This window comes from Stegodyphus dumicola, chromosome 5 (assembly GCF_044657685.1).
Source record: "Stegodyphus dumicola isolate Sdum_Otavi_A_Nest chromosome 5, ASM4465768v1".
NCBI lineage: Eukaryota > Metazoa > Arthropoda > Arachnida > Araneae > Eresidae > Stegodyphus > Stegodyphus dumicola.
In genome coordinates, this window is record NC_140772.1 from 17,425,497 (window position 1) to 17,444,783 (window position 19,287).

The window sequence follows — 19,287 nt, forward strand, 5'->3', positions numbered from 1 at the left end:
AAAAAAACTCCCTTGCAGGCGTAATATAAAATCTGAAAGATTTCAGATTTTATTTTCGTTTTTTCTTCAACAGATTTGAGAAGGAACGAAGAATTCTTTGGTATAATTTTAGCGCATTTTAAAATGGCATATATTCTATTTTCATCTCATAAGGAGGTCATATGCTATATTATTCTCCGTTAATAAACGTTTATACGAAATTTTATGTTTTATACATTGACAGAAATTAACATACATTCCGCTTATATATCTTTATCATATCAGCTTTTAGGCTTTAAATGAGTTTTTTTAACCCAGAATCAAGTAAGTGGATTCTTTTTTTTAAGAATGTTTTTTTCGCCTTGTAAAACTACGAATCAATTAAAAATTTACTTGTCCTTATTCATTCGTATATTTTAATTATTGATTCAAGCGTTTTAGTTTAATCGTTAATACATTCATTTGTATTTGTTTATTAAACATTGAAAACGATGTTCAGTCGATTCATTGCTTAATTTTTTTAGTTGTTTTATTTGAAGATGTACTTTTTTTTAATATAAAATTTTTGACCATATTCTTCATCTTCCCAACCGATCCAGAAGTGAACTTGCTTGAGTATTAATATGGAAAACTTGCAAGCTCTAACTCACCGTACTTTTACTTTTGATGTAGTGCAATAGATGGCGCTGATCTTCTTGGCATGTGAGGATAATACTGATTATATTATAGGCGAAAATTTATACTTTTCTCAGATGCTTAATATTTAGCATGAGATTTATGAATGTATTTTTCTTGCTAATTGTCTTGTTACTAGCTTTTATGTCATTGCTTTAACAGAATTGCATTATGTGTATTTCAAATCAAAGGGAAAAGTCTCTTCAAATCTGTGCTTTTTCGCCGTATATAGTTTCTGCGTTAGAGACTGATGTAATAGTTAATTGTTAGTATTTAAAGCTATTAATTATCAAAGGTTCTCGAATTTCTTGAATACTTTTTATAAGAAGAGCCAGAGGAGGACTTTTACTTAATAACAGAAAATTTGATTAGAGCAAAATATGAAATCTGCATTTAATGTAATACAAATTTAAGGATAAGTATTTAAAACTGATATACCTTCATATGTTGAATAATTACGATATGATTTGTCAAAAATATTTGAGTAACAGTTTAAATTTTTTACATTTATCCAGAATATTTTTAAATCAAAGCAAATCTCGTTCCGGGTTTTTTTTTTTTTTTTTTTTTTTTTACTTCCTTGTACGAAGTAGTAAGGAAGTATTGTAATCGCGAAAAGTTTCAGGCAGCATATTTCAACGAAAATATCCATTTTGACCGCTACGATGTTTTTGCGTGATATCTGTGCGTAAGGACAGAATAAAAGACTCGTTTCCTCCAAAAAATTATAAAACTGCTTTAAAAATAATTCTGAAGAGAATTTTTCGTGGCGTCTGTACGAACGTATATACGTACGTATCTCGCGTAACTCAAAAACGAGTAGCCTCAGAACGTTGAAATTTTGTATATAGGACTGCTATAACATGTAGATGTGCACCTCGTACTTTGGTTGCAATCGGCCGCACCAAACCGTATATAAATATATTTATATATATATCCACTCTGTTACCCGGCTCGGTGATCTCAGTTTCTTTACTCGTATATGTTTGTAAATTGTACTTTTTTTTTTAATGATTGAATTATGTTGTTTTTATATTCCGGTTAGGGTTTTAATGCCTTTAGTAAATCTGTATACAATATTTTTAGAATTATCAACAATTTTAAAGTTGTTTAAGTGCCACTGAGGCTTTTTTTTTTTTTTTTTTTTTTATGACGGCCATTGATTGTTTACATTTGAAACACCAGACTAGTGGATTTGTTGCCAATCTAGAGAAACTTAGCTTCGCAACAACAAAAATAACGCCTTTATTTATTATTGCCAATTAAATCATGCTTAATCCTTTCTGGAATTTTTTCGAGGAAATAAGTGTTTGAGATTTACTTCGTAATTTTTAATACAGATATTTTGAGTTTTTATGTATTTTTGCCTTCTCGCGAAGTGAGAACTGAATTAATTGAATGAGAAATACTCAATCGTCTGTGAAAAACTGTTTCTTTTTTGTTTTGTTTGCTTAATTTCTTTTATACATCATTCTAGCTTTATTATAGTATTTGAATAGAACATGTGGCAACGATTAAATAATTCTATTCTTTAAATGATATAAATTTTGTGCATTGTGAGTTATAATATGAACGAAATACTATACTAAGTGAATCTAGCACCAGAGTGTCGCTATTGTAAACAAATACTAGAGTGAATTTTAAAGAATGCATTTATTCTATTGTGGTTTATGCGCTGTCGGCGAAGTAGATTTAATTCAATCCAATAAGTTTAAATGAAATGCAAGAAAAATGCATATAATTTAATATTCCGTACAAGTCATGTGGTGTACACATCAGATTTTTTTTGTTAGGATTCGAAAGATTCCAAGGAAAAAGAAAGCTCGAAGATTCGAGTTTTTAAAATTATCTATCCTTTCCGAGATTCCATGGGTTTCAAAAATTCGAATATTTCCTTTCTAAATTTATTCATCATTAAAATTTCTAAATATTAATTATAATTATTTTCATAATGTTAAATAATATATCAGACATGCAAATTTAAGATCTAATAGAATATATAATGTTTTAGCATGCAACGGTTCTTCATGGCCAAATTTTGGGGGTCTTCTTTCGTCTCCCTTTCAAAATTTGGAGTTTTCAAGTTTTATAATGCACCAGGAAACGAACACTAAATGGAAAACTGTTATTTATATATATATATTGATAAATTTATTAATGAATTCCGCTTTCTGTCTCAATTGCTTTGGTTTGACGAAACGCGTTAAGGAAATTGGTTAAGTTGGAGTTTCCTTGCACTTTTCCCCTTATAAGTCCGCAGGAATCCTCGAATTCGGGTACTTGAGCAACTTGCAGTCTTAGATGGCTGAGTGGAAAGACGAAAAGATGACGCTGACACAAATGAATTTCGAAGAAGTCCCAATCCACGAGGTCCGTGGTTCAAGTTCCGACAAGGGCATTGCGCGCTTTTCACGCCTGCTGCTTCAAAATAACGTAATGACACTACAAAGGATATAAGATTACTGCTGTATCTCTTTTCTCCTCGCATTTAAAAAAACAATTATTCAAAACCTGCCTTCTGTGAAGCAGCTTGCAGTGGAATATTTTCAAAGAAAGTTTTCGTATCCTGGTATCCTGGTATCCTGGTATCAAAGAAAGTTTTCGTTAATAAGCACAACGTGATGGTAATTTATTTGAAAATGGATAAAAATTGGCGACGCCTGATCCATCGAGATTCCCCCGGAATGATTAGCGCGCGTTTGACACCGTATTTATTTAAGCGTTTTATATGTCATGTCTGATACTTGTATTTGATGATTATCTAACTAAATAAAGAGCAATTGTCCCTTCAAATTTCTGCAAACAAAAATTGGCGTCAGTTAGGCAAAATCTTTGACAACTTTAAATTTAGTTGGCTGTTTTGACATTAATAGACTGCAGGCAAAACTTTCTGATTTTCTGTGTACTCAATCGTGTATTATTAAAAATATATGTATTGTTCTTTTGAACAGGTACACATCATCATCCTCATCGGCACCGACAACTACCTCAGCAGTTGCCACTGCACCAGTCCAGGCCTCGGCCACAACACATGCTCACACCTGTTCGCCAAACATCACACTCCAACACAAACTCAGGTAAGCCCTTTTAGAACTTTCTTGCATGAAAATCACATTTTGAGTACAACCTGCAGTACTACACACATAAAATTATGCAACGCAACAACCTTGTGTTTGGCATAGATTTTAGGCATAGATTTGGCATAGATTTTTTTAGGCATAGATTTGGTATAGATTTTTTTTTGTTTGGCATAGATTTGTTTGGTATAGGTGCTATCAGTTTGCAGGGCAAACGGGTACAGGACCCACCTCATCATGAACCGAAAAATCTGCAACCAAGAAAAAGCTACAGTTATACTTATATCCAAAAAGAGTAATGCGAACATGAAGGTGGTGCCATCTGTCGGCAGAATCTGGCTTTTTAAAGAGAGGAGAAATCTCAAGTAAATTCCATTTCTCGAAATAACTGGAAGGCATATACGGTTAAAGTTACATCTAAGAGCCGGATACAGTTACAGTTGCGTATAGTCATTAATTGCAGTTGTCCAATCGTAATACCAATTACAGTTATACATGGACCGGAGCAAAATGTCGCCAGATTGTCGCCTAGTTTCACGACTTATGTAATTTCTCGCCAAATCTGGTGACAAAAGTTAGTCTCCAAATCCATCGCCAACTTGGCGATATCTCGCCAATTTAGAGATACAGCCGTTTACTCAATGTTAAATAGACTTTCCCCAGTATATTTTTCCGGCAAAGCTTCTTCAGGTTGTTATGTTACATTATACAAAAGGTACCATTTTACATATAAATTCAATAAAATTATTTACATGCATACATGCATAAATTATTTACATGCATTCAATAAAATTATTTACATGCATATATATATATAAGAAATTAAGATTAAGTTAAATCAAATTAAATAATTCTCTTGCGCCATTGCTGCAAGGAATGAAATTAACAAACACTAAAACATTATCTCATTCATATAAAGCTGTTTTAAATTTTAATTATGAGAATTTAATTGTAAACAAATAAAAGATTAATTATTGCTATGAACTAATATGCAGTATCATCCAATATTCTTTTTGAATTTGAATGATATTGCAAATTAGTTCGCAGCAATAATTAATCTTTTATTTGTTTACAATTGAATTTTCATAATTTTAAAATTTAAAACAGCTCTATATGAATGAGATAATGTTTTTGTTTATATATATACATTTCTTTAATTTTTTGAATTGGGGTATTGCTTGTTTGAAAAGTTTTGGTTTTAACATTTTTTAAATCCTTTATTGCATTTATACGATTATTTGAAATTTATCAATTATGAATTTCAGTTTATGGTCTTTGTGAAAAATTGGTTCTAATGTCTTACTTTATATATATGTATATATATTATATATCTTAGTACACAAGATCTTGACTCTTGTGGCGTTCATCTGTCAGAACATAAAACGAGTTTTCCTGATCTAATTACGAAGAAGTGGTACTAAAAGTGATTCTGTTAGTATTAAGTCTTCGTAAAGACGTAAATGAAGGTCATCAGCGAATAGGTAATGTTAATTTTCGAATTTATCTTCCCTTTATGTTATGCCCTATATTGTTAGGAAATAAAAAAGAAAAACATATTTCAACGGGTGAAGACATCCCACTTGTTGGTGCACAGAACAAAACTTAAGTAGTTCGAGAGAAGCTTCGTTTCCTCGGAGGGGGGGGGGAGATAAAAAATAAATAAATAAATTTAAAAAGTCGGTATCTTAGAAGCGCAATGACGTTGTTAGAGGCTTAACTATTCGCACGCGTCCACCCCTCGCGTTCGCTGTATTCTTTCCTTCTCCCTACAGCTTTAAACTTCTCTTCCCCTTCTTATCTTCCCTCCCCTTGTCTCATTCCGTCTCTAAAAGTTAAGCTTCCTGTTGTTACCATGGTTACGCCGACCACCTCCTTCTCCTGCTCCTCTCGGCTGGACTGAGGTAACTCGTTATTATATTAAAGGTTTTATTCTTCTTCTAGTCCCTTCCGTCAAGAATTACTTTTTTAGTCTTCTAAATTTCAATCTCTTGAAATAATCTATACTTGCTCATGTCAGGATTAAACATCCGGTTTTAATAAACCGAGGACCAGTTTAAAAAACTGGACGCCCAAGGCGAGTATCCCTTTTTCTATTCCCCCCCCCAGCATAGTAACTACGACTATGTCAATCATTTACAAATGTTTTAAAAAATAACCTAATGTTCAATGTTTTTCATTTAAAAGTATTGCTGCGTTATTTTTCTTCACGTACTCTAAGCGTTCGTAAGGATTTGGAGTGAATAACGACGATACTTGATGAAGTATCAAAACACACTTTATTGGCTAATATTTATTAAAGGAGCTTCAATAACACGTTTACAGTCGTCGAAGAACTACTATAAACACACTGAAACAATCAGCGAAAGCAGCCCCCAGTCTATCAGGCTATAACGGTGAAGACAGCTTCACGGCAAAGCGCCAGAGTTCAGCTCCCGACTCTGCTCGGTCGTTCTCGGAACTCTACGTACTCTCGAGACTCTCCACGCTACAACTCGCGATGCACTCAACAATACACTAGAGTACATCTCCCGACTCGGTTCAGTCGTTCCCGGAGCTCAACACACTCTAAGATGAAACTCGACGATACACTCTTTCGGTGCACTCGACGAACCAGCTCGGCACTTTTGACTCACTATCAACTCAATGGGCTCTCACTAACTTCGCACGGACTCACTATGAACTCGATGGACTCGACCGACACTGACTAACTATCCGCGTACCAGCAGGGTTTATATAGCTTTTGGATTGTGTTCGAGAACATTCTGGGCTAAACCAGTAAGAATGCGTTCTAGAAGGTTCTCCATCCGTCTATGCCATATCGCCAAATTGGCGATTTCTTGCCAAATGTGGCAACCCTGCCTACCCTTCGCATTTTCTGGCAACCTTAAAGCCTTGCGGGGAAGCTATCTTATCGTACCTGGACATTTCGTAACAGTATTTTAAACGAAGTTTCCCTCATCCCTCAGTTTCAGTTCATTATGCGCTGATAAAATATAAGCTCATAAATGTTAAATACGGATCGTATTTTTTCTGGAAAATTAGGTGAGTTTAATTGATTAATTCAAAGCGCACAACGGCTGTTTACTTTTGCTTAAATCAGGCCTTGTATTAAGCATTAATGTTGACGAAACTTTGTCTTCTAAAACGAATTTAACAATTATGCTACCTTATTTGAGAAAGGTTGTCGATAGCTTTAAAATAAAAGCAGCTTTAAAATTTGACAGCTGATATCAATAAAGGCAAATAAAAAGAATGATGGAAGCACCAACATTAATCATTGCCCGTGCTTTGACCTTGAAACCATATTTATAAATTATTTACACTAAACCTCTCACAAGTCACTAAACTAGATTTTCTTGATTCCGGGTTCATCAAAATTTAATAACCTTAGTTTAATTGTATTTAGAAGGAAGTATTGCAATCGCGAAAAATTTCGATTGTCATATTTCAACGAAGATATCCATTTTGACCGATCTCGAACCGGTCTGAACAATGTTTCTGCGTGACCATCTGTATATACGGCCACAATAAAGCACCCTTTTTTCCAAAATGGATTGTAAAATGGGTTCAGATTTTTTTTTTTTTTTTTTTTTTTTTACAAACGTCACGGGGGGGGGGGAAACGCATAACTCAGAAACGAGCTCAGAGTGTTGAAATTTCGTATATGGAACATGTAGTTGTGCACTTCCCTTCTCGGTTTAATTAGCCGCACCAAACTTATATATATATATGCCTATCCTGTTACTCGGCTGGGTGAGCTCAGATTATTAATTCTTGTATGTTTTAACATACAAGAATTAATATAAACTGCTTGAACTATTTTTTTGCTTTGGGGATCGAATTATGTTGTTCTAATGTTCCGGAAAATATTTTATGCCTTTATGTAATCTACCTGCAATAGTTATCGAGTTATCAACAATTTAAAAGTTATTTAAGTGGTACTAAGCCTAACGAGGCCGCCATTTGTTTACTTTTGAAACTCTTAATCGAATAGTGAATTTAGTTAGTTTGAGCATTAACTTCAGCGCCATTTTGACGAATGGGACCAAAATAAAACTTTAGATTTGGGTTCGTCGAAAATTTTTATATTTTATGTGTCAGATTTTTCTGTATTTTACAATTTTTAATGAAAATGTTTTCATTTTTTTGCCTTGCCGCGAAGTGAGAACTAAATTGACTGAATGATAAATAGATAGATATCTGATGAAATTCAAGGAAATAAATTTACATGAAGCGCAGCAAAAAATGCGTATAAATCAATCGGCCATACAAAGAAGTCATATCATGTTCATATCAGATTTTTTTTTTTTTTTTTTTTTTTTTGTTCATTTTCCTCTCCTTCCCCTCCCACACACAAAGAGAAGCACTTACAATCTCTATTTCACATTTTTTAACTTTTTCTAGTTCTTTTATTCAATAGGCAGCACTTCAGGTGTTGCTTCCATCCCATTTTTAGCCCAAAGGAAGTAAATTAATAGCCCAGAAGGGTTATTAATTTCGTTTTGGCATTTTGTGTTGGTTCACGATAAATGTCGGTTCACTTTTCAGATTGTTGCCACCAAATATTAGAGTCTTGCGTTCATTTAAAGAAATTAAATAATGAAGGATTAGCATAAGTGTATGTATGTTTGTCGCATTGTAATAAAACAAGGGTACCTAGAGCCATCCAGTCTTAAATAATCTAATCTTCCAACGAATAATGGGGATCTGGAAGCTCTAATTCGGAATTCTTTTATCCATTTCATATTTTGTAACGCTTTAACGAGTTTTTGATTAACAAAGTCAACGATTTCAAAGCGAGCAATGGCAACACTGTACGGAAAAAAATTTTTTTTTTCTTATTTATTTCTTTTGTATTTGGTTTATGCAAGTAATGAAATTCCGAACAATTAACAACATACAATATTGCTTTTGAAAATATCTGATGTGTACACCACATGACTTCCTTGTACAGAATATTAAATTATACGCATTTTTTCTGGCATTTCATTTAAACTTATTGGATTGAATTAAATCTACTTCGCCGACAGCGCATAAACCACAATAAAATAAATGCATTCTTTAAAATTCACTCTAGTATTTGTTTACCATAGCGACACATTGGCGCTAGATTCACTTAACAGTATTATATTTCGTTCATATTATAACTCATAATGCGCAAAATTTATATCATTTAAAGAATAGAATTATCTAATCGTTGCCACTTGTTCTATTCAAATACTATAATAAAGCTAGAATGATGTATAAAAGAAATTAAGCAAACAAAACAAAAAAGAAACAGTTTTTCACAGACGATTGAGTATTTCTCATTCAATTAATTCAGTTCTCACTTCGCGAGAAGGCAAAAATACATAAAAACTCAAAATATCTGTATTAAACATTACCAAGTAAATCTTAAACACTTATTTCCTCGAAAAAATTCCAGAAAGGATTAAGCATGATTTAATTGGCAATAATAAATGAATGATTCTTGTTGTTGCGAAGCTAAGTTTCTCTAGATTGGCAACAAATCCACTAGTCTGCTGTTTCAAATGTGAACTATCAGTGGCCGCCATCATAAAAACAGGCTTAGCGGCAATTAAACAACTTTAAAATTACTGATAATTCTAAACATATTGCACACAGATTTACTAAAGGCATAAAATCCTTAACCGGAAGATAAAAACAACATAATTCAATCATTCTTAAAGCAAAAAATATAAAATTTACAAACATATAAGAGTAAAGAACCTGAGATCACTGAGCCGGGTAACAGAGTGGATATATATATAAATATATTTATATACGTTTGGTGCGGCCGATTGCAACCAAAATACGAAGTACACATCTACATGTTATAGCAGTCCTATATACAAAATTTCAACGTTCTGAGGCTAGTCGTTTTTGAGTTATGCGAGATACGTACGTACGCACGTACGTACATACGTTCGTACAGACACCACGAAAAATTCTCTTCAGAATTTATTTTAAAGCAGTTTTATAATTTTTTGGAGGAAACGAGTCTTTTATTCTGTCCTTACGTACAGATATCACGCAAAAACATGGTTAAATTGCATTCGATAGCGGTCAAAATGGATATTTTCGTTGAAATATGCTGCCTGAAACTTTTCGTGATTACAATACTTCCTTTTTACTTCGTACAAGGAAGTAAAAAAGGATGGCGAGCCAAATTCCTTCGAAATGTAGATAGCTTTTCTATACAAATCAGTATAAATCAATATGATGTTGTCTCGCTTATTTTGAAAGTGTTCCTGTCTGTTCAGAAATTTATTTTGCTAGTACTTCAAAGACATTTGTATTAGAACAGATTTAAAGTTGCAACTGCGGGGGAAAAATAAATGAAAGAGAGAATAGAAGAGATAGGTGGCCTGTTCAAGATTTTATCCCTGTAGCACGTAATTTTTACGCAAGAATAAAAGTTCGAATAAAACAGTATTTTTATATCATTTCTAGAAGCATCTAAAGTAAAGATAGTTGAAAATTAATTTTAAAAATGCTTTTGTTGGCTTATTAAAAGAAAATCTGTACGTTAGGGTGATTTAATTTGTGAAAGAAAACGTTAATAATTATATAACTGTTTCAAAATCCGTTTGATTGGAAATTTTTTGAAATGTACAATGATGAAAATTGTTTCAATGTTTAAGAAATGCTAAAACATAATTAAAATTTTAAAAATTTCCTTGATAAGAAAAAAATTTCTTGATTAGAAATTCCTTACTTTGAAAAAACAAAATTTAAGAAAATGCATTCTCTGCATTATGATAATGTTGTCTTCTTTCTTTCGTCCCTTCCTCTCCTCCCTATCCATAGTGCATGAAAACGTTAATTTAGTAGTGTAACAACAAAACAGAGTATATTTTTTTAAAAAAAAGGAAAGAAAGAAAAGGACAAAAAAGAAAATCTGAAAGCATTCAGATTTTTATATTACGCTCAAAAAGACGTTTTTTTTTAAAGTTTTGTATGTTACCTTTATTTATTAAATATTACGTTCTTCCCACTTAAACCACGAAATTCAATTCAACGACAGTATCGCAAAACAATTTAAAAAGAGCATATCTTTAGAATTTCCGATACACAGTCTCGCACAGTGGAGATATCCCCCCCCGTAATACTGCCATTGCTTGCTTTGAAATCGTTGAGTTTCTTATCGAAAATTTACCAGATTTGAATAGATAATAAAACAAATTCGAAATTCTGGCTTCCAGGTGCCCATGTTCGGTTGGAGGACTACGTTATTCAGAATGGATGGCTCTAGTTACTGTCGTTTTTCCACAATCCGAGAAACATTCATGCAGATTCTTCATTATTTAGTTTCTGTAAGTCTGTAAGTACATGGCGATAATATTTGGTGGCAACAGTTTGAAAAGTGAATCAACGAATAAAGTGAAACGCCGCTTAAAGAATGCGGAGAGTGCCTCAAAATGCCGTTTTAAAACTCATAGCGCTTTGAATCTAATGCCTTTTTGGGCTAATAAGTAGATTTTTCTTGACAGCTTTAAAAAAAAAAAAAAATTATTTATTTATTTATTTGAAAGAAAGTTCAGTTTTTTTATGCAAAAGGGATAAAAGTGTTAGCGTGAGCATATAACTAATTCTCGCTTAGTTTTAAACAAAAATTTAACTTATGAAACAAATTATTAGCCAAAGGAGCGTTAATCCAGAAAGGCTATTATTCTCGAAACGGCATTTTGCCTTGAATCACTTAAATGGGATGTATCATTTTTCAAATTATTGCCACCAAATATTTCCGCCCTGTATTATATTTAAAAAAAACTAAATAATGAATAATCTGCATAAGTGTATGCATTTTTCTCGCATTATGGTTAAACAACGGTACCGTAATTACCAAAATTACGGTACCAAAATTAGGTCGCTAGTTGTTCTTTCGCTTGGAAAAATTAAACCAGTTATCTTTTTCCTAAAAACAGCTCCACTGATAAATAAATAAATAAAAATAAGAGAGATAGAGACATTGTAAAAAGCATCTGGAAAGTCATTACGAAAACTTCCATGAATAAGTATTCATCTATTATTTTATCGAGTAGTATGAAGAAGAGGCTTAGTGATACCGTATTTTCTTTCTAAAATGCTATTAATAATAATGAGATAAAATATTTTTGCTTCAGTTAACGAGATCTCTGTCTAAAAAAATTTGACTTCAGATAAAAATTGCTCTGTCGAAGTTAGTGATACACGTTTTTGCCCATAGATGGGGCTACCGGTTTCAAACGAGTACCAGCTGCTTACTCGCTTTTTTTTTTCTTTCCCCACCCTACCACCAGGCAAAATTCTTGCCGGTAATGTAAAGTATCCGAATACTATTTTCTACTTGATCATGAAGAAGCTAAAATACGTGTTTTCTCATCAAGTCAAAAACGAACGAGAACCAATTACCCATTAATGCAAATGGAGAGAAGATTATATAAATAAATTTTCCTTTATAATTTATTATAAATAAATTTGAGTTAACGTAAAGCATTTGTTATGAAATCCTAAGGTTAGAATGAAATCTTTCTTTTTTTCATGTTTGATATACATTAATGAAAGTAATAGCGCACGATCTTTTAATCTAAATAAATCTGACTCATGCAAAAGTATTACTGTGCCAAACAGAAAATCATTCTGAAACTATTCTTTATACTCAGCCTTCGATTTACTAATGTAATGTCAGAGAAAGACGTCCGCGGTTAACCCATAATTAGAATTAATTGAAAGACAATTAAAAAAAATCAAGAAAGTGGCATAAGCCATGTTTGTGTGAATTTGTGTGAACCAACGTATTTTTGTTCTTCTTCCATGTTATATTTGAAAAATAAATAATACAGAACAAAATTAAAAGTGGGTTCTAATTTATGGTTAAAACTAACTGAAATAAGAGTAGACATAAAGAAATTGATCTGTCTTAAACAGGACCCAATTTCGCACTAAATTAAATTTTAGAATTAAAGTATTGTAATTTAATTTTTATAATTAAAATAGTAACCAATTTTTAATGTGTGCATATTTAATACAAATAGACAACAGATTGTGCAAATGGCAAAATACATTTTTTTAATATTTCTACTGAGAAACTGAAAGATAATCACGGTAAAATGTAGTGATGGTACGAAAGTTTTTCAGTTTTTCTTTAGATGTACGAATTTAATTAGCCGAGATGATAATTAAAAACTGGGAAAAACACTACTTTTCGCGTTCATTTTTCCGAGTGGCAAAAGTCTTGCCCGCTGGAGATAAAAATCTCCTGTATTTCGAGAAGTGTTGCCACTGCTCGCTTTCAAATCGTATAGTTTGTTAATAAAAAATTTCGAAGTTTTACAAAATATGAAATAAAAATAGCATTGGCAAACATTAAATATATTATTTCTGATTCCAAAAATTTGTGGAAAGCCATATCGTCTGTTCCCATCTTCGTACGACTTTAATCAGCCGAGATATTAATTAAAGATTCTGAAGCACTAATTTTCTCACTCATTTTTCCGAGTAGCAACAGTTTTGAGCGTTGGAAATAAAAATCTGCTTTATTTCGAACAGTATTGCTAATGCATGCTTTCAAATCTTAAGAGTTTGTTAGTTAAAGGTTTGTAAGTTTTACAAAATATAAAATAAAAATTACATTGGCAAACATTAAACATATTATTATTATGCAAGGTTGAAAAAAGCGTGCTATCGCACGTGACGTCACTGTTTGTCGAAAATTGTTCGTTAATGTCAGCATTTTAAATAAATAGCTGCTGTTGGCAACTTTTTTGTTTCAGGTTACCATAGTTGACGCTGTATATTATTGCCACGTTAAATTCTTTCATTAATATTGAGAAATTATTGTTATATTACATTAAATTTAAATCATGACGTCATGCATATTAACCTTTAAGTGTCAAATGTTTATTATTGCCACGTTAATTCTTTCATTAATATTGAGAAATTGTTGTTATATTATATTAAATTAAAATCATGACGTCATGGGTATTAAACTTTAAGTGTCAAATGTTTTTGTTTCCTAGTTTGGCAATAAAAAAAATTATTTATGAATTGGTTGTTGCTTGGAAAGAATGAACTAATTTCTTTCGTACTGAAATGCTTTCATACATTTGCTTTTCAGGGGTAAACATAGAACTTACAAATTTTGCTTTGTCTGCAAGTGTAATCTTAACGACTGATGGATAATAAAAAGATTCTTCTTTATGAGAAATGAACTGCGTTTGATCTACCAGATTATATATTTAAATTTCGTTTCAATGCATGGACTAGATTTTCGCACGAATATAATTTGGAAACGTATATATATATATATATATATATATAATAAACCTTATCTAAGACGATAAGGTTGAAGGTGCTTTGAGTCTTCTTTGCATATGATAGTTTCATAGAGGTGATACTCAGTATTTTGTTTATTTATGTGCTCGCAGGTGCTGATCAGTTTCAGATGTGATCATCATAGCGAGGTGATTGCAATGAGAGGGTTCATTGCATTTTATAGCAATAAATTTGCGATTTTGCTATCACAAATATATCACATCAAATTTCTGATCTTGTTATAAATATAGCATTGCGCATAAATCAAAAAGGCTAGACTTAAGTAATATCTTAGAATTTGATTGTCATGAGAAATCCCTCAGTATCAAAAGATAAAATATAATATAAATGTACATATATATATATGTAAATATCAGTATAAAATATCCGAAGAAATACCAAATAGTAGGTGAAGATGCGAAGTAATTCCTAAGCATTTCTTGTGACTGTATAGAATCCCTCCATTTATGCGCAAGTAATAGAAGTATACTAAGTATTCCTGCAGTTGTTGATAATTTGGTGAAGCTTCTTTCAAAGTAAAATGTCTTAATATCTTCGTGATAAATATGTCCTTTGATATATTCGTTTAAACAAACGAAAAAACTTCATCATAAATGCGCAATTAGTTTTTGTGTAAAGCTTTACTATTTATGACATGAACTGCGTGTTTTAATTCCAAAATTTCTCGATATATCTCATGATGCGTTGGTAACATATTGCTGTTGGGAAATACATTAATTAATGAATTGGAGTTAACATTAATGGACGACGGGGGCAATATCAGCTAAATTTTGGTCAAGTTATTATTCTTATTAATATCATCCCTCTTTACATGTTTACCATATTTTTCTGTTTTATGAAATCAAGTGGAAGAAAATTACCAGATATTTAGAATTGTTAGAAAAATGCCCTGCATATTAAAAAATGGGTTTACATATATATGTATATCAGTGCAAAAGCTTCCCGTTTATGACCAAAAAGTATGCTAACATATTGTAATTCTCTGTCCTTTCTAATTTTACGCAAGATACATATTCTTTTCATTTACATACACGTTCACGTTTCGAGAGCATTTGGGCTAATGTTCCTTTGGGCTAAAAATATTTAAAAACAGTCTATCTTTAGAATTTCCGATAGAGTCTCGCGCGCTGGAGATAAAAATGTTTTTTTCCTTGCAGTATTGCCATTGCTCGCTTCGAAATCATTCAGTATGTTAATAAAAAAAACTCGTTAAAAATTTACAAAATGTGAAATACACTATAAATCAAATTTGAAATTTAAAATTCGGCTTTCCAAGTGTCCATAATCTGGTGGAGGACTATGTTATTCAGAATTTGATCGATCTAGGTACCGTTATTTGTTGACAATGAGAAAAACATGCATATCTTCATGCAAGTTCTTCATTATTAAATTTATTTAAATATAATACAGGCGATAATATTTGGTGGCAACAATTCGAAAAATTATTCAGTCTTTTATAGTGATTCAACGTAAAATCTCGTTTTGAGACAAATAGCCCTTTTGGGCTAACGCTCCCTTGGGCTAATAATGAACTGATATCTTCTCCAATGATGTTGTATAAGACGATAACCTCCAGAGAATTGGCCAAGAAGTATGCGAATATATTTTGATTCTCTGTCCTTTCTAATTTTACGCAAGGTACATATGCAATGAAACCTCTTATGAACAGCACTTCTGAGAGTGATTGGATAGGTGAAACAATAAAACAAAATAAAATAAAAATCTGAAAGCTTTCAGATTTTAAATTCCGTCCAAAGAGACTTTTTTTTAACATTTTGTATGTTACCTTTCTTTATTAAATATCATGTTCACGCTTAAACCATAAAATTCATTTCAAGAGCAATATCGCAAAATAAATTTAAAATGAGCATAACTGTAGAATTTCCGATACACAGTCTCGCGCGCTGGAGATAAAAATGTTTTTTCTGTACAAAGTTGTCATTGCTCGCTTTGAAATCCTTGAGTTTGTTAATCAAAAATTCGTTAAAGTTTTACAAAATATGAAATGGATAATAAAACAAATTCCAAATTTCTAATTTGGGCTTTCAGATGCCCATATTTCAAAATTGGATGGCTCTAGGTACCGTCGTTTTATCCCAATGCGAGAAACACACGTACATTTAAGCAAATTCTTCATTGTTTAATTTTTTAAAATATAATATGGGGCTCTAATATTTGGTTGCAACAGTTTGAAAAGTGAAACAACTCTTGTAATGAATTAACCAATGCCAAAACGAAATTAATAGTACTTCTGAGCAAATTGCGCCTTTGTACTAATGATGAATTGACATCTTCGCCAATGATGTTATATAAGACGATCACCTCCAGAGAAAACCAAAATTGTTTGGAACTGTAAATGGTTTTTTAAGAGAAGTTTCGCTATATTTCTTTTACACAGCATTTCACAGATCCCTTTCGCTCTGAAATGTTATATTCAACTGAAATCATTTCTTGTTGTTGGCTAATGGACTGCATTATCGTGTTTAATATTTTCTGGATAGTTTAGCTGGAGATTTTTTTTTTTTTTAACCTCTGTGGTCCTTGAACTTCAAAACTAACGAAGTTTTACTGCATTAGAAATTTCAGCAGTCCAAGAACATATTGCTTCTTTTGATAGCTATAACGATAAAAGCTTAATGCAGTCTTTCCTTCTCCGTAGTGGTTTTTGATAATGAGTATAATAAAATTTATCAACAGTAGAGAAAATGACAATTCATCATTTAAGCAATCTTTGAAAATACCCGTTCCACTATCAAGCTACCCTAATGCGGAGTTCGGATTTATATGTCATTTACGCTTATTTATTTATGGGCTGCTAAGTGATTTAAGGTGTTTTGCGGACCCCACAAATATGGTGAGTCCTTGTTCGCACCCCCTCTTTTTTATTTTCTTCCCTTGTCCGTTCCCGGAATGCGAAGTAAAACCCCGGGATGGAGTTTCTCTTGTAATGCGCACATTTCCTAGTTTTATTTATTTATTTATTTATGGAATCGAGTAATAAGAAAACGCCATTTGTTTTAAAAATGGCGTCGTCTTGTGTACCCGGGATCCCATTCCGCGTTTTTGTTTTCTATATCGATATAGTTTTAAAGCGCGCATTTTCATCGATGGCGCGGCATTATGTGGCAATCGCCGCTGATTCTAAATTGGGCAGTACTTCAGGCAGATGGATGATTCTTTTTCCTTGGCCCTCTTTGGACTGGATGTATTTTACATGGCAACCGAAGTGTCGAAAAGCAGTGATCGCCAGCCATCAGCGCGCTGGGAGGTACCGTAGGTTCGGTTTTTCGAAACGAACCGAGTTTGTATGATTTCTTTCTATTTTGATGGGAAAAAAAAAAAAAAAGATTAGAGACTAAATTTCAGTTTCCCCAGTTTAAAAAAAATGTTGCAAATCCGTGTGTCCTTCCAGTGTAAAACATAGAAATGTATTTTGCGGTATAAAATATAACATATGAGGCCATTAACTAATTTGTTTCTGTTGAGAAATACTTATTCTTGCACACGCATAGAATGCGCAAAGTAAACGTTAAAGAAATACCACGAGTAAAATTTCAAACATTCTGCTGAAATGCAAATGTTTCGTTTATCTTTCCAAAGCAAAAATAAGGACAATTTTACCATTGTCATTATTTGGGATTTGAATTTATTAATTGGGATTTGAATTTAGGATTAGGTGAATAATTAGGAATCTGCATAAATGTAGGTATGTGTTCTCGCTTTGGGATAAAACAAAGACACCTAGAGTTATCCAATTTTGAATTGGGATTTGAGTTTAGGATTAGGTGAAGAATTAGGAATCTGCATAAATGTAGGTATGTGTTCTCGCTTTGGGATAAAACAAAGACACCTAGAGTTATCCAATTTTGAATTGGGATTTGAATTTAGGATTAGGTGAAAGCAACTTAGTTTGGCCAAATTCAAAATCTACGTCAAACTATGCTTATTTTCTTGCGTAATTTTAAATATGCAATGAACCCTCATGTTGGAAATGCTTTTGAGAACAAAAATAAAACCGGTGTTCATCATTGCATTACCAGGACAAAGGGGGCCCACCAGCGATCTAAGAGGTAATGTCACTAAACACTGGTAGCTCGGTCTGAGGTTCGAATCCTGCGAACGGGCTGGCTGCATGGGCGTTTTCATGGTTTTTCTCGCGTGTAACTTGTATACGAGCCATTTTCCCTTAACCCTTTGCGGCACAGTGTGTCCGGTCTGGACAAACCTAAAAATTTCCTTCTGTACGCACAGAGAAATTGAATGAAAAAGGCTTTATAGGTTACTATAGGTTACTCTGAACCTTCTTTATTTATAGTAGATGGAAGCTCAACATAAACCAGTCCATATATTTTAGCCATGTTTAGTTTTTAAGAGCCTCATTTTTCAAAGAAATCTTTTGGATTTGTTTTAGGGTATAAAGGGAATTGTTTGAAAATAAATTTCTATGTTATTTTTTTGGCTGTATGCTAATCTCCTTATTCTTTATTAGTTTTAAATTTTTACCTTGAAATCTTGCCTAAAATCAAACGGCGAACCCTAGGTGTGCCCAGACCGTGCTCACCGATCATCTAGGGCAACCGGAGAGTCTGTATTCTTTGTTTCTCCGCATCTCATCGGTCAGTTCATTGACAACAATGCTCGTTTCAGCACTCTTTTCGAAGCTCTATTCAATCATTGTGCCCACTTTGGTCACACCCACAGAATTAAAACGATAAGTGCTGTCTTCACAAAATGTTACTTGTGTACTCCTCTAGGCCTAATTAGACTGCCTACCTTTCTTTTTTTTTTTTTTTTTTTAAATCAAACCTCCAACTTTAAAAGGTAGCGTGCTGGAAAGGGTTAAATGAGTAGAAACGTCGTTTTCCGTTTTTATACTCATGTAAGAGTCTTGTGATAAATTTTATTTAAAGTTTTCTCGCTGAAGTTTTAACAAAATGTGGAATTAAAAAATCGTACGATGAACGTGATCGGCGATGATTGCGATTATTTTGATTACTGCGATTTATTTTAATCTAATAGATGACTGAGCTGGGCAGTCATCGAAGGTTGCCATATTTGATTGCCACTGATGACTGAAGTACACAATTATTCAAGCCTGATTGTGTAAAATGGACTTCTTGAGCTGCGATAATAATGGAAAGTGTTTTTCAAGTTATCTATTTTGAACCTATTCAGTATTTCGAATTGCCATCTTTGTGTTGCTTAAAAAAAAGTGATTGGGTTATAACTGGTAACATGG

The 19,287-nt window shown here is 32.6% G+C and overlaps 1 protein-coding gene across 6 annotated transcripts in view; it reads left to right on the plus strand.

The window, feature by feature from the left end:
* Window positions 1-19,287, plus strand: part of LOC118189526 (uncharacterized) — a 1,222,747-nt gene that overhangs the window by 343,372 nt on the left and 860,088 nt on the right. For all 6 annotated transcript variants that reach the window (XM_085816469.1, XM_085816470.1, XM_085816472.1 and 3 more), the window contains one exon: window positions 3,606-3,731. In XM_085816469.1, coding sequence (XP_085672595.1) covers window positions 3,606-3,731 — 126 coding nt within the window. The remainder of the gene's footprint in view (window positions 1-3,605; window positions 3,732-19,287) is intronic.